Source organism: Oculina patagonica, chromosome 6 (genome assembly GCF_052425735.1).
Source record: "Oculina patagonica isolate OP01 chromosome 6, crgOcupat, whole genome shotgun sequence".
NCBI classification, from domain to species: Eukaryota; Metazoa; Cnidaria; class Anthozoa; order Scleractinia; family Oculinidae; genus Oculina; species Oculina patagonica.
In genome coordinates this window covers 27,085,122-27,112,456 of record NC_135763.1, presented here as the reverse complement: position 1 = coordinate 27,112,456, position 27,335 = coordinate 27,085,122, and the positions used below count along the sequence as shown (strand labels likewise).

Here is a 27,335-nt window from a genome sequence, read left to right as displayed (position 1 = left end):
AGAAAATCCACGGCAATGCATCTAGTTACTTTTCGCAAATAAACCCTTTCAAATCTATACAGGATTTGTCGTGCCAATATGCGCCTGCTTTTCTTATCCCGCCACAGTTCTGGCTCGAGCCATGGCTTGGCTGGTTAGATTCCCAGTTGTCGTACCCTAACACATCACTTCCATCAGGCCACTTCCAGTCACCTTCGGATTCTTCATCCGTTAGTCCAATCCAAAAATCCCGATCACTTGCCATATATTCGTTTTTAATGAAGTCGTTTTCTGCCGAGGATTCAATCTTCACCAACTGGGCACCATCACCCACGCAACGTGCTTGCGCGCTGTGCCATGACAATGCTTGTGTGAACAGGGTATAGCATGAACCTTGAAACTCAATCCACGGTGATTGACAGGCTTTAATAAACAAAAAAATGATCTTATTCAATAAGTATTATCGCCTTTTCAAAACGCATATGCCACCCGTCACTAAAAAAGATGGACATACATATTTATAGAAAGAAAGACAAACAGACAGACATACAGACAGACAGGCAGACAGACCGACCGACAGACAGACAGACAGACAGACAGACAGACAGACAGGCAGACAGACAGACACGGCCAACAGGCCGGACCGTTCGGACGGACCTGTTTGCACCTTACAACAAAAAAAAACAACATGCTCTATTCAACAGCCTACTTATTCATTTCTGTGGTTGGGTTTAAAATAATAAAAAGAAAACTCACGGTTTTGGACAGATGCCACTGATGATGATGATGGCGATGGTGTCGATGTTGTTGGTGATATTTTCGGTGTTATTGGCAGTATTGGTGAAGGTGACGTCATTGCAGCTGGTGGTAACGTAGACGATGCAACTGAAGACAAGAGAAAATTTCCCGCTTTTAATAGTGAAAGTAGACCTAAAGCTAATTTTAAATTTAAATCTTTGGAACTTACCGCAATTCACGACAACTTCGATCTATCAGCCCATGAATTCATGTCTATGATTTGGTTAAAAAAAATTGTGATAATAATAAACTCACCGTTTTGGTCGGATGTCACTGATGAAGATGGTGGTAGAGGCGTAGATGATGATGATGATGATGATGAAAACGCTTTTTGACGTAATTGACGGTATCGGTGACGGTGCCTTAACTGGCATTATTGTTGGCGATGAAACTGATAATAGTGAAAATAGATTTTTTTAACTAACTTATAAAAGTAAGTGATGATCAATTAACCTGTTCAGAATATTACCGCATCATGAAATAAAATAATTTAACTTTCTTGTAGCATTTTTTTTATTAGTTTCGATAAATTTTCTGACTTCTCAGATAAAGAAAAAAAGACGGCCAATTCAGTATGGCGGTTGTTTGGAATTTGACGACGCATTCCCCGCTTCGTGACCTTGTCGTTGCAAATTTTAAGTTTTTGATGCATTTTACAGCCTGGGAGTTTCATTGCCGCAATTTAAAAATATTCTTATTTGAAAGGAATGGAGAGTAAGATTGCTCCTGCTCTGATTTGGCCTAACAAACTCAGCTTTTCCCGAAGATAAAAGCTACCAGGCATAGCAAGTTCCCACTTAATTCAAGCTTATGAAATGAAAACTACTGTTATTAACAAAATGACAAACTGCACATACGCAATTCACATTGGACCCCGATGTATCCTTGCGGACAAACACATCGGTAGCCTTTGGTAGTAAACCCAACTTGACAGAAGAAGCCACTCGGACAAGGCTTGCTTTGACAGGGATTCTAAAGAAAATAAGTAAAGATGGTTTTAATTATGGTTTATGTTATCCATTCAGTTCAGAAAACATATTTCTAAATAAAAAAGCAACAACGTAAAACAACAAAATACAGGGGCACCCAGCGGAGGTGTTCCGCAAAGAAGGTGTTCCGCAGTAGAGATTGAGCTGGCTGGGAAATTTTTTATTGCTAGAGGCTCCGCTGGGAAATACTGACTTTTTCAAGCATTTAAAGCCAAGCTGGCTGGGAATTACTTACTTTCTCTAACATTTCGAGCCGAGCTGGGAGAGATGACTGAAGAATCATGAAGAGACTCCTAGAAACTCTCTGGAGACTGAGGTTGACCAGAAAAAGAACTCCTCCACCCCTCCCCCAGTGCTGACAAAATGACGACCGCTGGCTGATCGCGTTTGCGGAAAAAACCGGTTTTGGTCGCTTTGGATTCATTCATACACGCGGGATTTAGAGCAACGGAATTTGGGCGAATATATTAGGCATCATTTACATGTAAGATTTATTTCCATTGTTTTGTGATCTGTATACTAAAGCTCTTGCGATGTTTTTCTTCGGTTGAAACTATTTGGGTGAATTAACACTAACAGTAGTGTTTTCATTCACAGATTTGACGCGGGATTTCGGATTTCAGGGATCTCCTGGATCTCCGAATGCTTCTTCATTATCATGTAAGATTAATTTTCCATTGTTTTGTGATCTGTATGCTATTCTACAGTTTAAACGAATTACTGGAACTAACATCATTTTCATTCACAAATTTCACTGAAATTTGACGTGAAATTCTTATTCCACGTGTATTAATTTCATTTACATGGAAGATGTATTTCAGGCATTTGGTTATTCATTGTTTTTTTATCTGCATGCTTAAGTTTCTGTGATGTTCTTCTAGTTTAAAGGTAAAATGAATTCTGCAAATTGTACAAACTAAAGGAATCATTTAATGTATATTTTCATTCGCAGATTTGACGCGGTGCAAGAGAATCAGGAGAATTGCAGTGCTGGTGCTCCAAACAAAAGGTAAAACTTCACCTTGTAGTCGATTTAATAGCATATTTTACAGTAAAAAGTTTATCAGTCTTTCTCGAGAACTCCTGCAAGGCCTACATTTTGTGTTAACATAATAGAACGGCCAGAAACTATTCTACTGTACGTACGGTTAATATCTTTAGAAAACCTGTCCCTGGTGGAGCTGATCAGCATGGTTATTTTTAGATTCGGCTGTAGCAAACAAATATGTGCCAGAAAATACAGTGTACGACATTTACTTATTGCTAATGTCGTGCTTATATTCAAAATTCAACTTTTTAAGACACTGTTTCTGACAAATTCAAGGAATTTTTGGGGAAAGAGATCATCAATTGCATGCATTCCTTTTTGTACATTGTTGGACAAGGAAATCTCAGATATTTTTTAATTATTTTAGACTTTTTTATAAAAAAAATTATTTCATGTCTCATGTTTATATCAACTGCAGTATTTCATGTATTTTTTTATCTGTGATATGTCAAATGCCAGGCTGAAATGCTTGAGTAGTATATTTTTTGCCACACTAAGTTAAATTTGAGAGTGTTTGAGATTGCCCCTTATTAGGCTAGACTATGGTTCACTGGTCAAAATTCAACTGATGATATGATCAAATTATTGTTTTGTGTGGGTTTGGGTATATAAAGTGTTTCAGTAAACAGTTATTAATATTTTTAATTTTTTTATGTCAGGTATTATTATAGTTATGAGACCATGGCAGATCTCAAACTTCTCCTTTTTGATTGTGAAACATTTAACATAAATTTAATACTATCTCCACACTACAAAGTTGAGTTAGGCTTGTGACGATGAACATTCATTGCTTGTTCATTCTTGCGACCCTCTCTCTGCCGTCTGGTTGAGTTAGGCTTGTGACGATGAAAATTCATTGGTTGTTCATTCTTGCGACCCTCTCTCTGCCGTCTGGTTGAGTTAGGCTTGTGACGATGAACATTCATTGCTTGTTCATTCCTGCGACCCTCTCTCTGCCGTCTGGTTGAGTTAGGCTTGTGACGATGAACATTCATTGCTTGTTCATTCTTGCGACCCTCTCTCTGCCGTCTGGTTGAGTTAGTCTTGTGACGATGAACATTCATTGCTTGTTCATTCTTGCGACCCTCTCTCTGTCGTCTGGTTGAGTTAGGCTTGTGACGATGAACATTTATTGCTTGTTCATTCTTGCGACCCTCTCTCTGCCGTCTGGTTGAGTTAGGCTTGTGACGACGAACATTCATTGCTTGTTCATTCTTGCGACCCTCTCTCTGCCGTCTGGTTGAGTTAGGCTTGTGACGATGAAAATTCATTGGTTGTTCATTCTTGCGACCCTCTCTCTGCCGTCTGGTTGAGTTAGGCTTGTGACGATGAACATTCATTGCTTGTTCATTCTTGCGACCCTCTCTCTGCCGCCTGGTTGAGTTAGGCTTGTGACGATGAACATTCATTGCTTGTTCATTCTTGCGACCCTCTCTCTGCCGTCTGGTTGAGTTAGGCTTGTGACGATGAACATTCATTGCTTGTTCATTCTTGCGACCCTCTTTCTGCCGCCTGGTTGAGTTAGGCTTGTGACGATGAACATTCATTGCTTGTTCATTCTTGCGACCCTCTTTCTGCCGCCTGGTTGAGTTAGGCTTGTGACGATGAACATTCATTGCTTGTTCATTCTTGCGACCCTCTCTCTGCCGTCTGGTTGAGTTAGGCTTGTGACGATGAACATTCATTGCTTGTTCATTCTTGCGACCCTCTCTCTGCCGCCTGGTTGAATTAGGCTTGTGACGATGAACATTCATTGCTTGTTCATTCTTGCGACCCTCTCTCTGCCGCCTGGTTGAGTTAGGCTTGTGACGATGAACATTCATTGCTTGTTCATTCTTGCGACCCTTTCTCTTCCGTATGCTTTCCTATATGCCCCCTCTTAAATTTCTACTGTCACTTTTTGTGAATGTCTGCACATCCAAGTCATTGGGATAAAGACGTTCAACAGTTTGTTCAGCCATGGTAACAAATACATTTTGTTTTACATTAATTGAATTGAGCTATGTTTTTGGAGTATTTTAACAGTCGGACATATTTGGCTGTTGTTGACATAAAAATGCCATAACTAATTTGGTCACATTTGAACCATGATAACAAATTGATGTTACAACTTCAGTTGTTTTTGTTGGACAAATAAATAATATATATGGTGACATTTTGCAGCTACATGTACCTTGTTACACCTCAGTTCTTTGTTTCAAATTTAAGTTAATTGAAATACACCTATGCAGTACCATACACTAGCTGTCAAACACTTTAGAACAATAATAAAAGAATTTGCCTAAAATTGAAATGTTAAAATTACAATTTAATGCATCTTTAAACTGAGTAGTGTTTAGCTTAATAAGTAAATAAATTAGATTAAATTTATAGGGAAGAACTGAAAAATAAGTTGAAAATTCATTCAAATTCAAGATGAAGAATGAATTCAAAATTCGTACGGTTTGGGTTCAAGAAATGTCTACTATTCTTATCCTTCAATTTTACAAAAGGAACTGTAATTTCATCAGAAAATAGCATTGAATCAATCATCCTATTTGTTTATTATTTATTTCTTTTTTTGCCTTTTCAATACTATTTTAGGTCATGGAACTGAAGAGGGCATGGAACTGGACTGTAGACAAGGTACAGCAGACACAACAAGATTCTGATGTTATTCTCAAGGATGATTTGTTTAAGGCCTTTCAAGTGGAGCATCCAGACATTCCTCGAGATACTTTTTTTTCTTTTTTTGGTCGATTCATGGGAAATGCCCCATTTGACCATGTAACTCCACTTAAAAAAAAGGGAAAGATATTGGGGTACCGTTTTTTAACATTTAAAAACAGTGAACCCATTGAGAAAATGGCTGATAAAAAAGAGGCCTCATTTAAACATGACAAACATTTGAGTGAAAGTGAAGTACCAAACAAAAGAGAAAAAGAAATGCCTTTATTTAAGGAAACAAATAAAAGAAAATTATGTCAGATTGTTACTGACGTGGGTTTTGCAAATAAGCCAAACAAAACTTCAAAAATGATTAGCAGTAATTCCCAAAAAGGGAATTGTATAAGTATCAGTAGTATTTCCCAAAAAGGGAAGTATAATGAAGATGTTAATTTGTTAAAACAAACTGGTGGTGAAAAATTCTCAAAATGTGGAAGCAACATAAATGACACAACAAAATCTTGTCAAGATGTTGGTGATGTGGTCTTAGAAACTGGTGAAGTGAATGTGGATGTTTTTGATGAGCCGCAAAATAAAAAAGCCAAACAAATTAAGAGTTGCAGTTCCCAAAACAGGAAGGCCAGTATTCGACGTGCAAGTGGATCAGAGGAAATTGGTGGTAAAAGGTTATCTGAATGTGACACCAACATAACTATTGACACTTCAGGCCATCAGGATGTTTCTGATGTTAGTTGTGTGGAAAGTGGTAGTTATCCTGAGTTTGGCTTTGGCTCTTCAGTTGTTGCTGGTCCTGATGTTGTTGTTAATGGTGATGATGTTGTAGATTATGGGAAAAGTGGTGGTTATTCTGACTCTTCTGATGGTCCCGAAGTTATTGATGATGGTGATTTTGATGATGATATGACTGATTTTTCTGAAACATCTTGGAATGACCCTATTGATGTGGAAGATGAATTATTGGCTGATGGTTTGAAGGGGGCATCTTTTCGCAAAAAAGATTGCGAGAGCAAGTTTTTCAATCCATCCATATTTTTTAGTCACTGGAAAAATGTGAGAGCATTTACATCTTCCAAACTGCCTAGTTATTTTCCAAATCACACTAGCTATCTTGAGCAGCTATTCCCAGAGTATTTATTTCAGCAGAACACTGCCCTTCTCAATGTGATTGGATCTGTCAGCAATGCTTGCCTCACACAGATTCACAGCTTTTTGGCAGCATCTTTCTTGCCAGTAGCCGTTGGTCCAAAGGCTGCACATTATGTGGCACCAATTTCAATGGGTACTTCATTTCCTCAATTTTCTGCTGCTTCTCCATCAAAATTAAAATTTCAGTGTGAGATCTGTGTTCCATATCAAAAATGGGCTCAAGAACATAACGTTTCATCTGCTAAACTAAAATCAAAAGCTGCCACTCTTGAACAGATCGCCAAGGGCACTGCATGCTTGATGTTTTCTGGACTTAGGCAGCTATATGAGCATGCCATATCTAAATCCCATAGAGAGGCAATCAATTTCTTCCTTGATGAAACTGATGGTAGTGTTATTGAAGGTACAAATTTACAACAGGAAGAGAAGAAACATCCTAAGAAGCTACAATCCAACTTAACCTATTTCTTTCCTTCTTCTCATTCTTTAAACTGAGAAGGACCTCTGGTTCTACTAATGAAAAGGTCAGATGTCACTTTCTTTGGGATCCAGAGGTCGTTAAACATTTCAAGGATGCAAGTCAAATTCGAAGGTCCAGTGTGCGTATGTTGTTTCGTGAAATGACCAAAACGGGGGAGATTAAATGCAGTACTCCAGGGCACAAAGGATGTAATATTCAATACAAAGTTTGGAAGAAAAGGCATCCCCAACAGCACAGAAATGTTGTTGACAGAGCAGGAAATTCTCCTAGATCCACATTTATTCCTCAACCAGCAACTCTAAACGTTTATGGGAGGCATGTAAAAATTGAGGGTGGAATCATGAGCATTGTGCCACCTTGTTTGGGTGTTGCTGATGCAAATGGAAATCATCCATATACTTGTAAAAACTGTTCAAAGCAACTGAGGGACCTTAAAGATCATTTGAGAAAAAAAAAGAAGGCAGTGTATGGAGAGACTGATAACAGGATTGGAAGAGTTGGTTTCCGTGCCAGTTATTCCCGAGTGAATGAGCAAAAGCAGGCACTAGAGAAGGAGAAAATTAACAGAAAAAGGGCTGAGAAACTTACCAGTAGTCTTCTAAATGTTGTTCGTACACATAAAGAATGGGAAGAGGTGTTAGGAGAATCGGTTGAGAATCAGGATGATGTAAAGTTCATCCTTGACTTGGTGGGTTTGTTTAAAGGAAACATAGCTAAAAATCATCCAGTTCAATTAACTGTGATGAAAAATTTGGTAGGAAAGTTAAAAAGCAAGAACAATCACAAGTACCTAGATATTGTAAAAGATATCAGTACACTGCACAAAAACAGACTTGGTGAAAGAAATTATAGTATTTTGGCTGACATCTTTGGCCTGTGTGGCAAGACAACAGCTAGTTCACATGGTGGAAGTGAAAAATTGTATCCTGGTTTGAATGAGGCTGCTTTAGAAAAAGCATGTGATGTTTACTCAGACATGCCAGTAATTGAGTGCAGCGATGAAGCACGGGCTTTGCGTTATTTAGAGGCTCGTAAAAGTATTGATGGAGGAGTTGAGCTTGTTGGAAGGTGCTTTGATCCTTCAGTTGAGAACTGGGTTAATCAGACTTTGCAAATACCAAAAACAGGTGAAAATGGCGCCCCTGATGATTTTTCTGCTCTAAAACATTTGGTTGAAGACTTGGTGAACAAAGATTTGTTATCTAAAAGTGTTTCTGTACACCATTTCTCATCATTAACATCTGTGTCAGTACCCAATGTTGTCCATTGCTTGTGGCCAACGCCAAATAAGGGCTATAAGTCTGTTCATCTTTTAAAGTACCTTGAAAATCTCAGAAGATTAACTGTTTTTAAACCAAATGGGTGTGTAAGAAAAAAGCCTTTGAATCTGATGGGATTTTCAACTGACTCAGCAGGATTTTCTCTTGCAGCTTCAGTCATTTCTATGACTCCTTCTGAAAGTCAAGTTGAAGCTGGTATTTATTTTTTGAGGCTGGGAGTAGATGATGAGAAATTTGCAGCTCCCTATTACTTCAAATTGCCTTTCATTGCCTATCTTGATTATGAACATGAAAGAAGGCTATTTGCAAAATGTTTGAAGTATCCAACCCTAGATTTGACCTTCTGGAAAGATTCAAGTATCTGCATTGCTACCATTGATCACCTGAAAGCCCTTAGAGAGAAATGCAAAGATGAAGGTGTTGTCTGTGGTTTTACTGTGCATGATCTCTTGCTTGCTTCATTCTTTGACCAAAATCCTGATGCCAGTGACCGCCTTTTTACTATCCAAACAGCAGACCTTCTTGACAAGTATGTTTCTTCATCTCAAGGTACAAGCCTGTTTATAAGAGCTGTGTTCTTTTTAACTGAACCTTTTAGAAATGTTAATTTTGGCACTCCAGCAGAAGTGCAAACGTCATTGTCAGCCGGGATAACCATCTTCAGACACTGGAAACGTTTGGTTGAACTGCAAGGTCGTAGACTACGTTCAAAAGCTGGTGCAAAAACAAACCCAGAAAACAGAGGTCACTTTCTTACCTATGGTTGTGAACAAACTGCAGAAATATTGTTTGCTGCTGGCACCCTTCATAATCTAGCTCTTTTTTTGCATTTTGGAGAACTGGGACCAAGGTGGTCTTCTCCTTATTGCTCTGGAACAAAGTCAACTGAACGCATTATTGGCGAATTGCAAGGCAAAACTGTCCAGATGCAGTCCCTAAATAGTCAACCTACCTTCGGGGAAATGCTTGATAAAGCAGCTTCGGTGCAATTTAACCAGGGCGCAGAAAAAAAGTTGGCTTTATCAGGTGTCAAAGTCAAGCCAACAACGGCACGCAAAAAGCTCGCATTTGCCTTCCAAACGCCCAGTGATGGTTCAAATGAAGGGTACAGATACCCTGATTCTTTTTTGGAGTATCAAAATGAGCAAAAAAAGGCCCATCGGGAAGGCATATTGCTTGGCTTGTCACAGTTGGAGAAGTACCTTCCCTTAGCTGCTGTGGATTGTTTGAAGAAGGCGGGTGCATGGGGAAAGCCTTTCACATTTAATATGCCCGAAGGAATGATAGTGGTAGGAGAGGGTGGCTTGCCTGCAGGCTACGATAAGTTAGATTTCTCTTTTTCTGACTCCATGCAATTAAGGCAGCAGTTGAAAACAATTGAGGAAGAATGCTCTGTTGACAATGAAGAGCATAAAAAATGTGAAGCCCTGCCTGTTGAAAGTGGTGATGGTAACGATGAACAGAGTAATGTCAAGATTGAGAGAAGTGAGTTGTTTGAGACTGTCGATGATGATGATGAGTGTATTGACAAAAAGGCATCCAAAGAGTGGTACATTAGTAGGGTCGAGAGAGACTGTGTTACCAAGGTACATGTGAGCAGGGCAATCAAAATGCTTCTCCCACGAGAATTCATTTCCCGCAATCGCTCACAGCGGCACATAGCTTCAAATTACTTGCCCGGAAAATCCCCAATGGATCCTAACCATGACATTGTAAAATTTTCTGATGTGGCTATTAAAAGTAGCAAAGAAAAGAAAAAAGGCTTTAAAATTGGAAGAATCGTGTCTCTGCAAGAAAAGGGTGGCAGTGACATTCTGAGCACAACCTCAAAAAAAGGAAAAGAGTTTCGTTGTAGGTGCTCATTGTATGAGCAGAATGGGAATGTGGTTTCTGTCCCTTCTGATGTTTTGGTCACTGACTGGATATCAGGGAGTAGTATTTTGGGGCCAGTCAAACTTTCCAAAACAGACAGAGATGGTGTGTACGAGGTAGCTTCAGAAAGCCTTGAATGTTTAACGAAAATGGGCTACCTTCCTCTTTCTGACATGGTTAACATCAATTGTTTAGAAGAATCTGGTGGAGAGGATGAGGTTGTTAGTGATGAAAAACAGGACCTATTAAGTCATGGTTTCTTTGAAGTTGATGACATTGTTGGTACACGGATCAATGCTAAGACTCATGAATTTGAGTATAGGGTGAGGTTTAGCGGCTACACTGAGTCAGATGATGCCTGGCTCCCTGCATCATCTTTTAATCGGCCTGTAGATTTCGCTTCAAGCTCAAGGTATGGTAGAAAGCGGTTCCATAAGACCAATGTTGACGAGGCAAGTAATCCTCTCTCAGGTTCTGTTAAGTTAGGAAAGGATGAAAGTGCGAAACGAAACCCTAAAGGGAAAAAAGTGAAGCAGCCTCAAAAAACCAAAAGAACCTCAAAGCCTAAAAAGAAAAGCAATGTGATATCTGCTGATGATGTCATAAAACATGACACAAATGTGACTCAAGCAGACGAAGCCAAACACACTCCAACAATCATTTCAGGTGCTTCCAAATCCCCTGGGCAAAAACTTCCGTTGAACAAGCTGTCTTCTTTGACTTATGATAGTGATGATGGAAATTCTGTTCCCTTAGTGACTACCACTGATGCCGCACTTCTCAGGTCGGATTTGCTTCAAAGTAGTGGAAGGTTCTGCAGCCCTAGAATGGCCATTGCTTCCTATCACACACCACCAGTGCGCAGATGCACCACATTTAGTCTGTTTCCCTTGAATGCAGGTAATGGGAGTTTGGCTGACCCTTTTGCTGTAAATTGGTTACCACCAGAAAGAGTAATTAATGATGCATCCAAAAGTCTGTTTTCGAAAAAAAACCCAGAATCTCACGTTGTTGAATTTAATGGCTTGGGTAAGTTCAGTGCACAATCTCTAAGGGTCCTCCAAAATTATTTTGCATTTAAGTCTATTGCAACAAAGGCTACATTTGAAGAAAAGTGGCTGCAGGAGGACACACAAAGAGTTTCCCTGAAGGAAAAGATGCATCTCTTAAACACTGTCTTGTATCTTCCTCCTAAAAATGGTGGTTTGATCGCCAAACGGAATGGAATTGAAATCTTTGTTGATGATTTGACGACTCTTTGTGGAGAACGTTACCTGAATGATAAAATAATTGATTTTTTATTCAATTTGATTGATGAAAGGGCAAACAGCAATGCAGGAAAAACCATTTGCTTGTCTCTTTCTACATTTCTTTCACCAGAGCAATTGGGTGAAGGAGCAATGAAGATGCTCCATAGGGTAACACTTACCCATGATATTTCTTCTCTAGAAATTATAATGTTGCCCTGCATCATTGAAAGGAACCACTGGGGTCTAATAATCTTTGATTTAACATCGCAAAGACTGTTGTATGACGATGGTTTCCATTTGCATCCTCCGCCAATTTACCTAAGGAGTTGCGTAAAGGTGTTGCAGACAATTTTTGAAAACTCAAATTGTGAGAGGTTCAATGTTACTAAATGGAAGCCACTCTCCCTTGAGAGCTTTGGTATGCCTGACCAACCCCACTCTGGCACAGGCTCGGCGAGCTGTGGTATTGGTGTTCTCCTTGCAGCAACAGACTACTCCAATGGTGTCAAGGATTTTGGCTGGACATTCGAAGAAGCCCCGCAGTACAGAAAACGGTTTATGCTGGATGTCATTCATAATAAGCCATGATGGTACGATGAAACAATTACAAATCTGGGAATTCTATTTGTTTATCGAATGTTCCGTTTCTTGTTTTCTGACAACAGTGATTGCTTACACAGGTCAATTTCATTAATAATAACTATTATTATATTACCACTCCATGTAGAAAAAAAGTAAGTTTGTACTTGGTTGTAGTTTGATGGAGGCCATTTACAACAAAACAGCACATTTCTTGTGACAATTACGCCCCTAATTGTTTAAGAAGTAAACTTTACGAAATTGCAGTTCAAGTTTATACTAACACAAACTTTCATTTCTTTCCTTGTTTTAGAGTCTGTCAGCTGTCTATGTCAAGAGCAGTGAAGACTGGATAGCAGTGCCATAGCTACGTCTTCATCTACAGTAAAAACCCACGATCGAGTAAGAACCTAGGTTTTTTCAGGTTATCCTAAACAGGTTCTTAAAGAAATGAAATTTACATTGCTGCTTATAGAACTGTTAGCAATATTTAGCCTATCTAATCAAGTGTTTATGTAAAAATGATGCACTTGTTATTCAGAATATGACATTGTATACATGTACAGTAAAGCCTTGCATGTCCAAACTTATTTTCACAAAAGTAAACATTTTTAATCAATTTTAGAAAATAAGAACCTGTTTTCAGATTTTAGGCCATAGGTTCTTATAAAAGTAGGGTCTAATTTGCAAATTTTAGCCTAACAGGTTCTTAAATGTTAGGTTCTTACTCGTGGGTTTTTACTGTATTTCCAGAGTCCACTTCTCTTGCTATTCTTTTTTGTTACTTACAGTGGCAAATGTTTACAGTACTTTTTCGTACTTACACTTTAATAGGATATTACTACCACTTCTCATATGCAGTTGATATTACAACAAAGGAATCAAACGAATGCCCCATAATTAGTTGAACCGAGAAATCAGAAATATGGCCACAGTGTGTTCACACCACTAATTGGGTACCTGTTCCATATATTTCATCCCATTATTGTAACATCAGCTAATGAGGAGTGGTTAACCAAAGGCGGTTATGGTAATTATGACACATAAAAATATATGAGCTTGATGTCGCTCACAAAAATTCAATTTGTAAGATTTCATTTGTACTTTGCCTTTACAAGCTCATGGCGAGCGTTCAAATATTTTGAAATTGTTTGCAAAATTATTATCGGTTTCATTACAAGAGTTAATTTACCAAATTAACCATGAAATATGTATGTACCACATACGCGCGCACTAATAAAATTCTGAAAAACCTTTGTAAATGTATGTACATCCTCATGAAAGGAGATCGTTGTACCTCTATTTGTTCATTGTACACTGCATGGCCGAATCATTGTACACTTTTTTCAATCATGTGAACAAGTTAATAAATGTTTGACAATGTGCAATAACTGTCTAATTGTTTTATCTGATTTTTTTTTATTTCTCATTAAGGTTTTTACACAGCAATACTTACAACAGTAAAGCAGCTAGGCAGGTTATGATATCTAATTGTTTAATCATAGTCCTTAGCTTTCTCTTAGGCAAAATAAGGCCAAAACTAAAGCAATACTAAACAAGTATGCGTTTTGACTTTTTAATGCCGTTTTCATTTGCTGGCTGGGAGCAAATAAGTTGACGATCAGCTGGCTGGGAAATGTCCGACCAACATAGCTGGGAGTGGAATTTTTCCTACCGTCCTCCTGGGAGTGCGGAACAGATATATTTTTCCCAGCAACCAAAAAAAAAGTGTTAAAAAGGCCTAAACAGCATTTTTTATCATTGTTATGGGTTGTTTGTTGCATTTTATGAAAAAGTTTCGTTGGGTGCCCCTGAAAATAGAGAAATGTGGTAAAGAACGTTCAAATTATTTTTCTTTTCCTCGTTACGTTGTTACTATTTCGGCCAGGCCGGGGTTATGATAGACGGCCCGGAAACTTGGCCTCGAAGACAGTTTAAATAGGGACAAGCTAGCGCATCGCACCTACACACAGTCCTTTAGAAATTCTGATCAGCAGATTTTCTAGACCAACAGAATGTCTAGGCTAATAAATGGATTGTTTTCGCCTGAAGTATGTTACATGACGGGGAGCCAAAACTAGAGAGTGTTCCGTCTTTAAAGCCTAAAAATATATTGCTGCCAGTCATCGTAAACGTCATCTTGAAAAAGACTTTTTATAAAGGGGCTGGAAGCTAATGGCCTGGCCTGACGCTGCTTCGGTTCATATGTACATGAAAGTGACACAAGCTCGAGCTCGTGATTGTGCCGAAAATTGAAGATTATTCAAAATATAAAGCAGAAAAAAAGGTAGCACAAATTGGAAAATAAAAAAGCTAAGGCGGATAAAATAAACAATAAATTTTTGTTTCTTACCAAAATGCCCCGGTATATGTAACCGTCCTTTGTTACAAAGTCATCACCAGATACTTGCAAATGAGTGCGATTGTTTAAATCGCAGGATGGCCCATCGATGTCTATTGGTCCGTAGTTGATGGACACGCAGTTGGGTTCTTGGTAGCACTTTGATTCGCACATTGATTTGCTGTGAACTTTCATGCTTCTTATCATGTGATTTTCGAGAAACTTGTCGTTTGTTCCCGGTTGGAATTGAATGGTTCTGCAGTCATCTGAAAGAGCTAGTTTTGAAAAGGAAATGGAATCAACTCTAGTTTTTACATGGCTTATTAAGTGGAAGTCCCGTTTAAAGCGGTCCTCTCAACTTCGCACCAAAAGAAAGTTTCCGTTTATTTTTTGTTCTGTGAAAAGGCTCTGGTCCATACATACAAAACAGCAATAAATTATTTTCTAGTTCTTTATTTTCGCTTTGCTACAGACCAAAATTGAATTTTGGCCGACATGGGGCCGCCAACGGTAGTCGAAGGGCTAAATTTCGACCATTTTGTGAAGCGCGCTATGTCCACAAAAATGTACTTGACGGAATATCATTTGGCACAAATTCTAAGACACCTTTATTTAGTTCACTGACGAAACGAGGAAAATTTTACGAAAATTCTAAGCATGCCAGCGCTTCTGAAATACACCATACTCTGAGGTCTTTATTCACATGTTAAAATTTAGGTAAATACAAGAGATTAAAACTCAAAAGTTTCAACATAAATTGGAGTAAAAAAGCACATCAATGTAATCTTCTTACCTCAATGAATCGTTTTCCACTTTCAAACCGGTGGGTATCTCCTTGGATTGCACGCGAGAACAAATTAAAATCTGCCATATTCAGTGTGTTTACATAATTGTCGCTTCGTGCCAAAGCTCATTTGCATAACCTTGCAATCGATGAGAAAACTCCCTCGACCGTCCAAACTCGATTAAATAGCTTTAGAATATAAGGAAATTGCTTCTTTTGATATTCCTATACCATACAGATCCAGCGCTGAGAAAAATTGCGTTGAAGATGACAAGAATACTCGCGGCGTGCGAGACTCCATAAAGTAAATATTGACGTTTTATTCACTGGTCGCACTTGTCCCATAATTTAAGTTCAATTCGCTCCCGTAGTATATCTAGGGGAAGAAGAAGAGTCGAGATTCAGCCATTTAATAAATATAAAACGTGTTAAAACGACAAATGAATTCTGACAACGGGAATCGATCATGCAAAGACAGCTTATAACTTTATGTCCAAAAACATCACTTACAGGTTGCTTACTGAGGAAACGTAGTCGCCAGATACAATCCACAAGTTTGAATAGAACTGTTTTATGTTATGAAGTGATGAAAAGGCATAAGCTTCAATTCATTTTTGATACGTTTGCTTTCATAATCGGTCATTCGAAGCCACAATGGAAGGTTTGTGCTTCGGGATCCATCAACTTTTTCCCCTTGCGACACGATGTCACACAACTAAGTGAATTGTGACGTGACTGGCTGATCAGAGGTCAAACAAGGGTCATACTTTGGGGGTGGTGGGGAGGGGGTTGGGTTGTCGGTATTTTACAGCAGGAGAAAACTTGAGGGGTTGAAGAGCTTTTTTCACAGCAAGAGAAAACTCAGCAGTTGAAAGCATTTAAACGAATTTATGCTTTCCATTGGTCAACATTTTCTTTATTTTTCTTTGAATATGTACTAAAAAAAGTTCACTGCGACTTCAGCCAAACAAAATTATTAAACATAACTTGAATGAAGTAAAAGCACTTATGCCTAAATGGATATAGCGAAAAATCACTGATGAAAAACTCAGTGTTGGTTTGCGTTTGTACATCTATTCTGCTAGAAATGTTGGATTGCGTAGTAACCCGTCGCAAAACGAATGTCTGTTTGCCTTGGTCAAGTCCAAATATATCCATGCAACCCTTGGAAAGCCACAAATGAAGGGCGATAAAGGAAGGAGTGTAATTGGTATGACATTCTCTTCTTGTGCATGAAAAGGAGTAAGAAACGCGTACGGGGAATAGAGAAACGTTTAGGGAATGGAAATGATTTAATGGAAAGGGAAGGTCATAAACGGGATACGTAATGAGAACTAAAAACAGTTCAACGGTGATTAGGAAATGAAAACGGGAACTGAAAAAGGTTTGAGAGAATCATTATATTTCCCCTCTGTAATGGCCCAAGATCACATATGTACATGCCGTCAGTCCTGATTGCAATTCACATTTTTCAATTCCCTTTCGATTTCTAAATTTCGCGCTGTCAAACAACTACGCTAATTAGATTTAGAAAGCACGAACTGTACTTGCAAGCTTGCGGCTTGTTATCGGTAAAACAATGCCTGTGTGCTTTATGAACATCAAGGATGGAGGTGGGTGTGGGGATTTCAGAGGAGTTAGCGCCCTCGCACGTCTTCATGAATGCCAAGATGACATTTCAGCCCACTTGAATCGCTTTCACCTTTCTAACGAAGATGTTCTTGAATACCAATTGATTCTTGTTCGTGCGGGTCACTTTGGCCTAAGCGAAGACAAGGTTATGGAAATGTTTGTGTGCCCAATGCATCGGGGTTATCTCGGAAAATATTGGAAATGTACTAAAAGTGTTTGTCAGCATCCTGAACATAAGGGGAAGCCTGAACGAGTAAAGGGAGACCGCGTTTTTAATGTACGACTGGCAAGAGATGTTTCTGAAGTTTTTGGAATTACAGTTGCAGTCGGATCACGTAAGTTCTAGTTTAAATGGAGTAATGACTTTGTTTTTACGAGTAAAAAAATGCAACAGTTACCGAAATGAGCGTATTTCTACTTTTGAATATGTAAATATGTTACTTTTCAGTCCGAAATTATAAATCGACAAGAACATAATTTCGACTAACAGACTAATTACATTTATTTGTGCACTTACGCACTTTTCGGGTTTTTGTTTTTTTGTTACTCTCAATACCCAAGAATGAACCAAGCAAACACAGAGCCAGCGAGAAATAAGGACGTATTCAATTAAAGCTTATTGATGAAATGCTCTTGGCGTTTAAACGGGAATTTGTAACATAACAGTTCCAAAAGAAGAAGAAAACAACTTAATTTAATTATATCTTGCGATATTATCTATATAATAAAACACGCTTTGATAAGTACAGCACACAAGGATCATTTTTTATGTATTTTTTAGCCATCTGTAACAGCTGTAGAAAGCTGCACAGTAGCAGACTGAAGAGTGAATGGCTGTGGCTAAGGACACCGAAAAAAGAAAGCAGTCGTACGGAAGAAGAGGATTATGGTCTCATTTTAGATTTGTCAAGGTAATACCGCATTTTGTGGCAAGCGATTTTTTAGCATTTTGTCACTGAATGTTGGATTTCATTTGTGTGTGTGTGCGTCGGAGGGGGGAGGGGGGCGGCGTTGGGAGGGGCACCTACTTTAGAAAATATATCATTGCGCATACAGAACAGGAATCAGTCCCAAACCAACTGTTACGTTTACAGTCCCTAAAACCCGGAAAGAAGAAAGTGCTCCGATTTTTTAAGGAACTAGAGATAGCATAGCTTTCTTTTTAATCTGACGCATACTATTACCGTTCACAAGAGATGTTTATACCGGGGAGGGGGTACTCCCTATAATGGCCTATACGGGAAGGCTGCGCTTGAAAGAGTTACCTTTTTCAGGCTGCAGGTATATAAAATGGTAGGGATTTCACAAGTTTAGGTATACGCAAGGGTATGGAAATCTGTCATTTACGTTTTTGGAAGGGCCTTTTATTTAAATATTTCGAACAGATGCAATTTATGGCTGTATTATTTCAATTTATTAAGCGCTACATGAAAATGACAAGAAAAAGTTATACCATGACTTTCAGGTATATGAAAGGGGTACCATTGTTCATTAAAAGGTATACGAATGGGGTACAATTTCTGTCAAAATGGTATATAAAAAGGCAAGGGGTAAGAGCCCGGAGCGGAGCCTCCCCGTACAAAACTTTTTTGGGTATCCCCGCCCGGGTTTGTATATCTATAAGCCGCTCGAGTTTAAGGGTATTCTCTGTCCTGATTAAATGAATATGGCCGTGATGAACAGACCTATGCAAAAATATTATCCATGTGGTCTGGTCAGCCAGAATAACCTTTGTAAAGCGACTACCTCGATATGTTATGCCTATTTGGTCGTGTGTGCGGATCTTTCTATTCTTTCATTAATTAAAATTTGTTCATTAGTACATCCGTGCGCCAAATATAATTTTTAATTTATTCTTTGTCGTTTGTCCTTTTTCCGCTTTTTATTTTTTATTTATCTTTACTTTACTATCCTTTTTTTTTTTCAGAAAAACGAAAGAAGCGGCAGTCTCCACAATCAGACGTTGCTTTTCATCTCCCGCTTTAGAATGCTGCAGTACAGATCCCACTTGGACTCCTGGGAAATGGCGTGAAAAGGAATCTGATAGCTCGTCAGACGATGAATCTTCTGCTGAGAAAGATCGTGATGTGTTTAAGGTGTACAATGAGTCGATGACGAACATTGCGTCTCTCACAGATCGAACCGTGGAGCCACTCACCTTCAGGCTTGTGTCTGAGTGGGACAAGGCTACTGCAAGTGAAAAAGCTTTATGCTTGGAAAAGGTGGATGAAGCATGTTTAGCTGTGTGCAGTGTCATTGCCCCGAGAGACAGTGAAAGGCTTCTCAAAGCATTTCACGAGTCAACACAAGAAAACGCGTGCTCCGACGACCTACAGGCACTAGTAGCCGCGTACAAAAATGCACCAACCAAAAATCTGAAAACCCAGATTCTCAGCCTGTATGCAACGCGTTATTCAGGCAAATTCCTGAAAAAAATACACGAGCCTTTTGAAAAGCTGAGTGACCGCCAGATAAAGAAGGCAAGGGCACATGCAAAAAACGTCGGAGTAGGGTTTACTGTGGAAAAGCTGCCAAGTCATAGGGTTCGAATAGACCTAGTGAAGCTTGAGCACTTTCTTTCTTTCGCAGATCAGCCCCACTTTTACCAGGATGTTGCCTATGGAACGAGAACTTTAAAACTCGACTCTGGAGAGCGCCTGGTCATGCCCAACGTCGTAAGAATTGTTGGAAGGTCGACGATGATCGAACAGTATTTCAAATATTGTTGCGAAGAAGCCTTTGACCCTCTTGGAAGATCGACGCTCTACAGAATTTTACAGGTCAGGGAAGCATCTCAGAGAAAATCCCTCCAGGGGCTTGACAACACTGCTGCAGCTGGAGCTGAAGGGTTTGATACTATGCACAAGATAGTAGATGAGTTGAAAAACGCAGGCGCAAGTGCAAAGTGGTGCGATGAAATTCGAAGCAATCTCAAGGATGGAAAGCGCTACCTTAAGACGGTGTACAGAGTCCATTGTCGGGAAGATGAGAGTGCTTGTGCTGACCACTGTCCACGCTTTGCTGTCAGCGATCCTGAGAATCGCGAGTTTCAAAGGACGAGCCTACATGAGCATCGCGTTCGCTGCGAAGATTGTGAAAGCTTAAAATCTACGATGCAGGCAATCGCAGATGAGATTGAATCACCTTCAATCAATCTGTACAGTGTTGATCAGAAAGAGGACCTCAAGTACGACCATACGCAAGCTCAGGAAATGATTCTTCAATGGAAGGCCCACCTCATCAGAGCAGAGAATCAAGAGAGAGCTAAACAGAATGTGATTAACTCACTCCAGTTGAATTCTGCTCTATAAAGTGGTCATGGACTGGGCCATGAAGTTTTTGCAACTTAAATATCGGGAGAAGCAATCAGAGTGGTTTGGAAAAAGGGGGATAAATTGGCATGTTAGTTGTGTCATCACGAGGAATGAAGCAGACAACGGCCTGGAGATCGTGTCATATGCCCACCTGTTTGACAGCTGTGCCCAAGACTGGTACACAGTTTGCGCAATACTGAAGCACCTTCTCCGTACCATCAAAGGAAACAAGCCGAACGTAAGTGAGGTCTTCTTGCGATCAGACGAAGCCGGTTGTTACCATAACAACAATCTAATTGCGGCTGCCCTTGACGTTGGGGAGGAAGTTGGAATCAAAGTTATGAGGTAAGAAAATCTAAGAGTTATACTATAACTACGGTGCACAGCAATTGAAGATAAGCTTATAAAGGTTCCATCTTTGAAGCTATCATCTTACTTCCACGCTTGTGTTTTGACTAACCCACGGCTTCCTTACTACATTGAATTGTCCAAATATGGAAGGACCTCAATTCCCAGTCACTATTTCTTTCCAAGGTCCTGTTACATGATTCTGGAATGAAGTTCGTTCTGCATTCACATGACAGAGTCGACCAGTTCAACCAAAAGCATTTTCGCGTGCGCGGTTTTCGTGCGAGATCAAAACAAGATGGCGCATGTTCCGCGCAAACATGTTTTTGTGCCAATTGATGGCCGTATCTGCAATTTTAACCAGCAATGTGACCACAGAGTTGCTTCTTTGGGCTAAACAGTAAATGCTATTACGTTTTTTCGAATTCAAACTGTGGCATCCGTATGCGGTTTCATAAAATGTGATTTCTTTTCGTCGCACAGTAACACTAATTTATACGTGAAAGTGGCCACGATATCTTGGCATATCAGGTCAGTAACTTGATATCGTAGGATGTCAGGTACTTGTGAATTTGGGTATGGTAAAAAAAAAAAATTAAAATATTTGACAAGTTCGATTAAATTCAGTAAACAGACATCTCCAGCGGCCTACATTCGTCTTATTTAATAAAGACCTTGGTCGCTTAAGCGAGATATCGTAAATAAGGCTTATAAAATATTTCACGCTACAAGAAAAACACAACAGTCATTCAATAAAGAAGTTGTCATCTACTAATATTTAATATACGCATAAGAATGGTATACGTTAATTTTTTTGACAAATGTTACAAAAACTATTTAGGACCCCTTGGGAAACCTCATCGTCTTGCATGCATTGCGTGCCGTTTATTATAATGGACGACAATTTCGTTAAACTTTTATCTTAACACTAATAGTGTTGCTTTTTTCCTATATTTGTTCGTGAAAATCCAATATAAATATTGTTTAGCAGCCCCGTAGAAGTTGTTGCGTTTGAGGTTATCCTTTTTTAGTATATACCACACAGCCAAGTGAATAGTGTCTTTCGCGCGCGCTGATTGGTTAACTCGGAGGTGATTAGCAAAGTACTATTCACCTTCGAGCAGCTATAGAGAAACAATCTGCCTTTGCGCGTCGTTTTGTTTACCGAAAGTGATGTCTTGGTCCGTTAGTTTTTCAACTTGTGTGGTATATACTAAAGCAATTATTCACCTCAGTGTCGGTGAATGTGATGGATATTTACTGAGCCGCGAACGCCACTATTCAACGACACTGATGAGGTGAATAATTGTTAACTACTCCTACCTTTATTTTATTTTTCGATTCCATTTTCCTGTGGAGCCGCTTAATATGCTAAAGTTCTGGCAGTAGCAGCAGCATCAGCAGTAGCAGTAACTAATTTATATTCCCTTTTCTACCCTATTAGCTACGACTTTTCGGAGCCGCAGTTTGGGAAAGATGTTTGCGACCGCATTATTTCCCCGATGAAAAGCGCAATACGCAGATATTGCAATGAAGGGAATGACATCATGTCAGCCAGTGACATGTACGAGGCCTTAAGAGCAAGGCAGGTTAAGGGGACTTCTGCAGTCGTTTGTAAGCTGGATCAAGTAGAGGTTCAGGAACTGCAAGTCAACCGGATCGCCAATTTCAGTGCTTTTCACAATTTTTCATATGAAGAAGATGGCCTTCGTGTCGTGAAAGCGTATGGAATTGGTGGTGGAAGACTCTCATTCCATGGTCGGAACTTTTCATTCAGAACCAGAATCCTGCAGTGCTTAAGGAAGTTGATAATTATGGTCTCTTTGCCACCGTTCCTAGAGCAATAAAGCCGACCTCAAATGACCCTGAGGCTTCCCGTGATGATGATGATGATGATGACGTTAACGACATACAGCTTGTCTGCCAAGAGCCAGGATGCTCCTCTGAATTTTCTTCGGTAGAGGAACTTGAAGATCATATTCACCTCGGGCGACACAACACATCAGAGAACTTGTACGATGGACTAAGGCGCGCCTGGGCTTTAAAGTTCTCGTCACTTACACTGGAATCGCAATTATCGTCCACAGTTAAAGAAGTAACAGGTGGAGTAAATAATGAGAGTTCCAATATCGGTTGGGCCCTTCAGAAACCAAGAGGGGGAGGAACGAGGTTTGCGGAGAATGTGAAAGACTATCTTTCAACGAGATTTAACACTGGCGAGACAACTGGTCGTAAAGCCGATCCCGCCCAAGTGGCAGCTGACATGAAAAAAGCCAGAAACACTGATGGAACGAGAAAGTTCAAAAGAAGCGAATGGTTAACAAAGACCCAGGTGCAAGGATTTTTTTCGAGACTTGCAGCCAAACGAAGGAAAGGAACAGCTGATCAAGTAGAGGACGATAATGACGACGATGACAGTCTCATCGAAGACGAACTTGTTTACCTGGATGACAAAGCTAGACGTGAAGCAGTGGAAGATATTGTCAGCCAAGTGGGACTGGTGCATCCCATAACTTATGACGGTCATGACATTTGTGAGTATGCCAGACATGACACCTTATCGAAATTCAATGTCACGACGCTAAAAGCCATGTGCGCTCACTTTGAACTTCCACACAAATCCAGAGATCTCAATTCCTCCTTAGTGAACAAGGTAAAGGACATGGTAAAGGAATGCACCTGTTTTAAGTAGCTGACGAGGCTGCCACTCAGTGAAGTAAAGAATGAACACGTTCGTTATTTTAAATTTATGGACGCCTGTAGATTGGACAGATAACATGATTGTAAATCTGTATTGATCCGTATTTTCGTATTTTTCATAATGCCCGTGGTCATTTGAAAACAAACTAGCAAACAAAGAGAGTAAAGACCTATAAAAAGGGACTGAAAGAAGGTTTAATGCAAGAAATTTCAAGAATGTTGGGATTTGTAAACGGATAAGTGCACTCTGTCATTTGTCTAACCCACCAAAGAAAGAAAAAACAAAGGCCTGGGGGTATGGCCGATATAAAGAAATTATACCTATACAACATTAACTTTGTAGCATCTTGTTTAGACTAATTATGTGTTCAAGAGATGGACACAAAAGTTAACTCTAATTTCCTTGCACGTGTGTCCTGGTGTAAAGAAAAGGAGTGATGTTAGATTTTAGAAAAAGGAGGGGGGGGGGGAGGGGGTACCCAGCCCGTTTCCCGAGTAGTGGAAATTCTCCATATTTTCTGAAGGATAAATAAGTAATGATAAAATACAGTGATTGCGTGTTTTTACGGTACGATTCCTGCTGTAGCTACTAATAAGAGCACCTCCAGGTAAGAAAAACTGTTTCTTTCCATTTGCTAAGTCCTATAGATTTTTGAAAAAAAAAACTTTGCCAGATTATATTTTTTTTTCACAGATGCCCGTGACAGTAAGATAAAACACAACTAAGGGTAGCATTTTTTCATTTCAATATTGAAAACAGTTTAGCACACTCCGCCTTTTATCGGAACCTTTTCTTGGATTTTTTTTTTCTGTTCTGTCTTTTTGCGATTTGCTCCCAAATGCCCAACCACAGAAATAAATTAGCAAAGGCACGTTACACTTGAGTGATACAAGGTGGAATAAGGAACAAGGAAAAAAGAAATATTTAGCGATAAAACACGAGTCACTTATTAAAAAAAAAACAGATCATTTACTACTTCTGAGTTTTCTCTAGCTGTGAAAAAAGCTCTTCAACCCCTCAAGTTTTCTCCTGCTGTAAAATACCGACAACCCAACCCCCTCCCCACCACCCCCAAAGTATGACCCTTGTTTGACCTCTGATCAGCCAGTCACGTCACAATTCACTTAGTTGTGTGACATCGTGTCGCAAGGGGAAAGAGTTGATGGATCCCGAAGCACAAACCTTCCATTGTGGCTTCGAATGACCGATTATGAAAGCAAACGTATCAAGAATGAATTGAAGCTTATGCCTTTTCATCACTTCATAACATAAAACAGTTCTATTCAAACTTGTGGATTGTATCTGGCGACTACGTTTCCTCAGTAAGCAACCTGTAAGTGATGTTTTTGGACATAAAGTTATAAGCTGTCTTTGCATGATCGATTCCCGTTGTCAGAATTCATTTGTCGTTTTAACACGTTTTATATTTATTAAATGGCTGAATTTCGACTCTTCTTCTTCCCCTAGAGATACTACGGGAGCGAATTGAACTTAAATTATGGGACAAGTGCGACCAGTGAATAAACCGTCAATATTTACTTTGTGGAGTCTCGCACGCCGCGAGTATTCTTGTCATCTTCAACGCAATTTTTCTCAGCGCTGGATCTGTATGGTATAGGAATATCAAAAGAAGCAATTTCCTTATATTCTAAAGCTATTTAATCGAGTTTGGACGGTTGAGGGAGTTTTCTCATCGATTGCAAGGTTATGCAAATGAGCTTTGGCACGAAGCGACAATTATGTAAACACACTGAATATGGCAGATTTTAATTTGTTCTCGCGTGCAATCCAAGGAGATACCCACCGGTTTGAAAGTAGAAAACGATTCATTGAGGTAAGAAGATTACATTGATGTGCTTTTCTACTCCAATTTATGTTGAAACTTTTGAGTTTTAATCTCTTGTATTTACCTAAATTTTAACATGTGAATAAAGACCTCAGAGTATGGTGTATTTCAGAAGCGCTGGCATGCTTAGAATTTTCGTAAAATTTTCCTCGTTTCGTCAGTGAACTAAATAAAGGTGTCTTAGAATTTGTGCCAAATGATATTCCGTCAAGTACATTTTTGTGGACATAGCGCGCTTCACAAAATGGTCGAAATTTAGCCCTTCGACTACCGTTGGCGGCCCCATGTCGGCCAAAATTCAATTTTGGTCTGTAGCAAAGCGAAAATAAAAAACTAGAAAATAATTTATTGCTTTTTTGTATGTATGGACCAAAGCCTTTTCACAGGCAAAAAATAAACGGAAACTTTCTTTTGGTGCGAAGTTGAGAGGACCGCTTTAAACGGGACTTCCACTTAACACTGTTCACCATAAGATATAATCGCCCGAGTCCGAGAAGGTTCGGCAGCTAAAAACCCTAACTTTGACGGCTCATAAAAAAATAAATCGTCGTTTTAGCCAAAACCAAAAAATGTGCGGCATTTTGCTTAATAGGCCTAATCACGGTTTTCAACGCTATTTTTTTTCAGGCAGGCAACGCGGTTAGAAAATACAGTGTTTATATGGGAATCCAACGGCAAATATTTTTAACAAAACTTAAATTCTGGACAACTTATGAATTATAAAGTTAAGATACTAGGCAAAAGTTTTTATTCGCCGAGTTTGAAGGATGTAGCTGGGCTAAAAAGCGTCCATTTGCTTTTTTAATTTCCCACACATTTTCCTAAATTTTTCCCCGCAAATTGACTCGGTTCGGGGGAAAAATTATAGACAAATGTATGGAAAGTTAAAAAAAAAAACGTAATTGAAGGCTTTCTAGCCCAGTTACGTCCTTCAAACTTGGCGAATAAAAACGTTTGCCAAGTATCTTAACTTAACAATTCATAAGTTGTCTAGAATTCGATTTGTGTAAAAGATATTCGCCGTAGGATTCCCAAACAAACACTGTAATTTCTACCCGCTTTGCCTACTCTTCAAAATGGCGTTAAAAACCATAATAAGGCCTATTATTCTTATTTAACATTTTATTTGGGGCAAACATGTTTTGGTGGTTTTTGGCAGAGTTTATTGCCAACTGCCTGCTAAGCGCCATGTCCAATACTGGGACACTGTAAACACAAGCACCTGTATTGGCTATAATTCTGCTAAACTGCATTATATTGAAGCGAAAAGTTGATCTGTTTTTAAAATTGGTTGTTGTCAATTACCCAAAGTTAGAACTCTTCAAAGTTTGTTTTCTCGGTAGATTTTCTTACCATTTAATTAAATCATTCATGGTTTTAAAATATTATTTACATTTTTACGCCAATTTCGATATTTTTGCGCAATTTTTAGCCATAACTCTTCTAAAATATGATAAATAATAAATAAGACATCTTTTGAACGCCTTCAAATTAGAGAAATGTCAAATAAAAGCTGTTTTTCTACAGTTCATGCTCATTATATTTTTTTTTCAAAATCTAGGAATGAGAAAATAATATTACCGTTATTTTTTAACCGTTTTTTCTTTCATTTTGGCATTCTTTTAAAAGATTGATTTACAGTATAATGAAGTTTTATTTTCTGCACACAGATAAAATTAGACGCGTTTAAAGGAAGAACAAGGATCAAAAGGTTACAAGTTGTTTGCACATTAATTAGGAGAGAAAGCGAGACCAGTAGCTGTTACTTAGTATAGCGGACAAAGTTAAAAGACTTAAGTTGTTAGATTATTTTATCGAGTAGAATATTCAAATGTAACTCTCTGTAATGCAATCAAAAGTGGGCTAGTTGTATGAGGGTGACATTTGACAGTAATAAAACCGATGAACTTGTGGCCCTCAGAAAAAGTATTCAAAAAGGAAACGAAGAATGCAGTAATAGGGCTAAGGCGAATTTCTAAACGATAAGTAACTCCGAAAAATGAATTCGAAGGGTGTAGCTGTGTTTTCCCTGTTTATCGTATTTTGAATTGTTACACGACTGAAATATCCTGAGCCAGATTTTCTTGAATTTATGATATGCTACATTTTTTGATTCCTTTCTGCTCTTATAAGTGAAGGTGCTAAGAAAAAAAAAAGTGAAGGAAAAAATGAGCATATTTTATCTCTTACCTGCGTTTACCGTGGAGGTTAAAAGAAACAGGACGTACGGTTTCAGCCCTGGCATATTCTCGGAAGCTACCTTCGACATCAAAGCTGTTT

The 27,335-nt window shown here is 39.0% G+C and overlaps 1 protein-coding gene and 1 long non-coding RNA gene across 2 annotated transcripts; one reads left to right on the top strand and one right to left on the bottom strand.

Annotated features, from left to right (window-relative positions):
* Positions 1-259: 259 nt before the first annotated feature.
* On the bottom strand, positions 260-27,335 carry LOC144658328 (uncharacterized). Its single transcript, XM_078518750.1, has 6 exons — positions 27,246-27,335; positions 14,443-14,705; positions 1,635-1,749; positions 1,033-1,168; positions 736-864; positions 260-402 (listed from the first exon to the last, which is right to left on the bottom strand). Exons 1-6 carry the CDS (start codon positions 27,322-27,324, stop codon positions 381-383), a joined length of 744 nt encoding a protein of 247 aa, XP_078374876.1. The 5' UTR covers positions 27,325-27,335; the 3' UTR covers positions 260-380.
* LOC144658410 (uncharacterized) lies at positions 2,189-12,578 on the top strand. Its single transcript, XR_013571702.1, has 5 exons — positions 2,189-2,250; positions 2,364-2,426; positions 2,719-2,775; positions 5,398-5,439; positions 12,403-12,578. It is a non-coding gene; the product is annotated as an uncharacterized LOC144658410 (long non-coding RNA).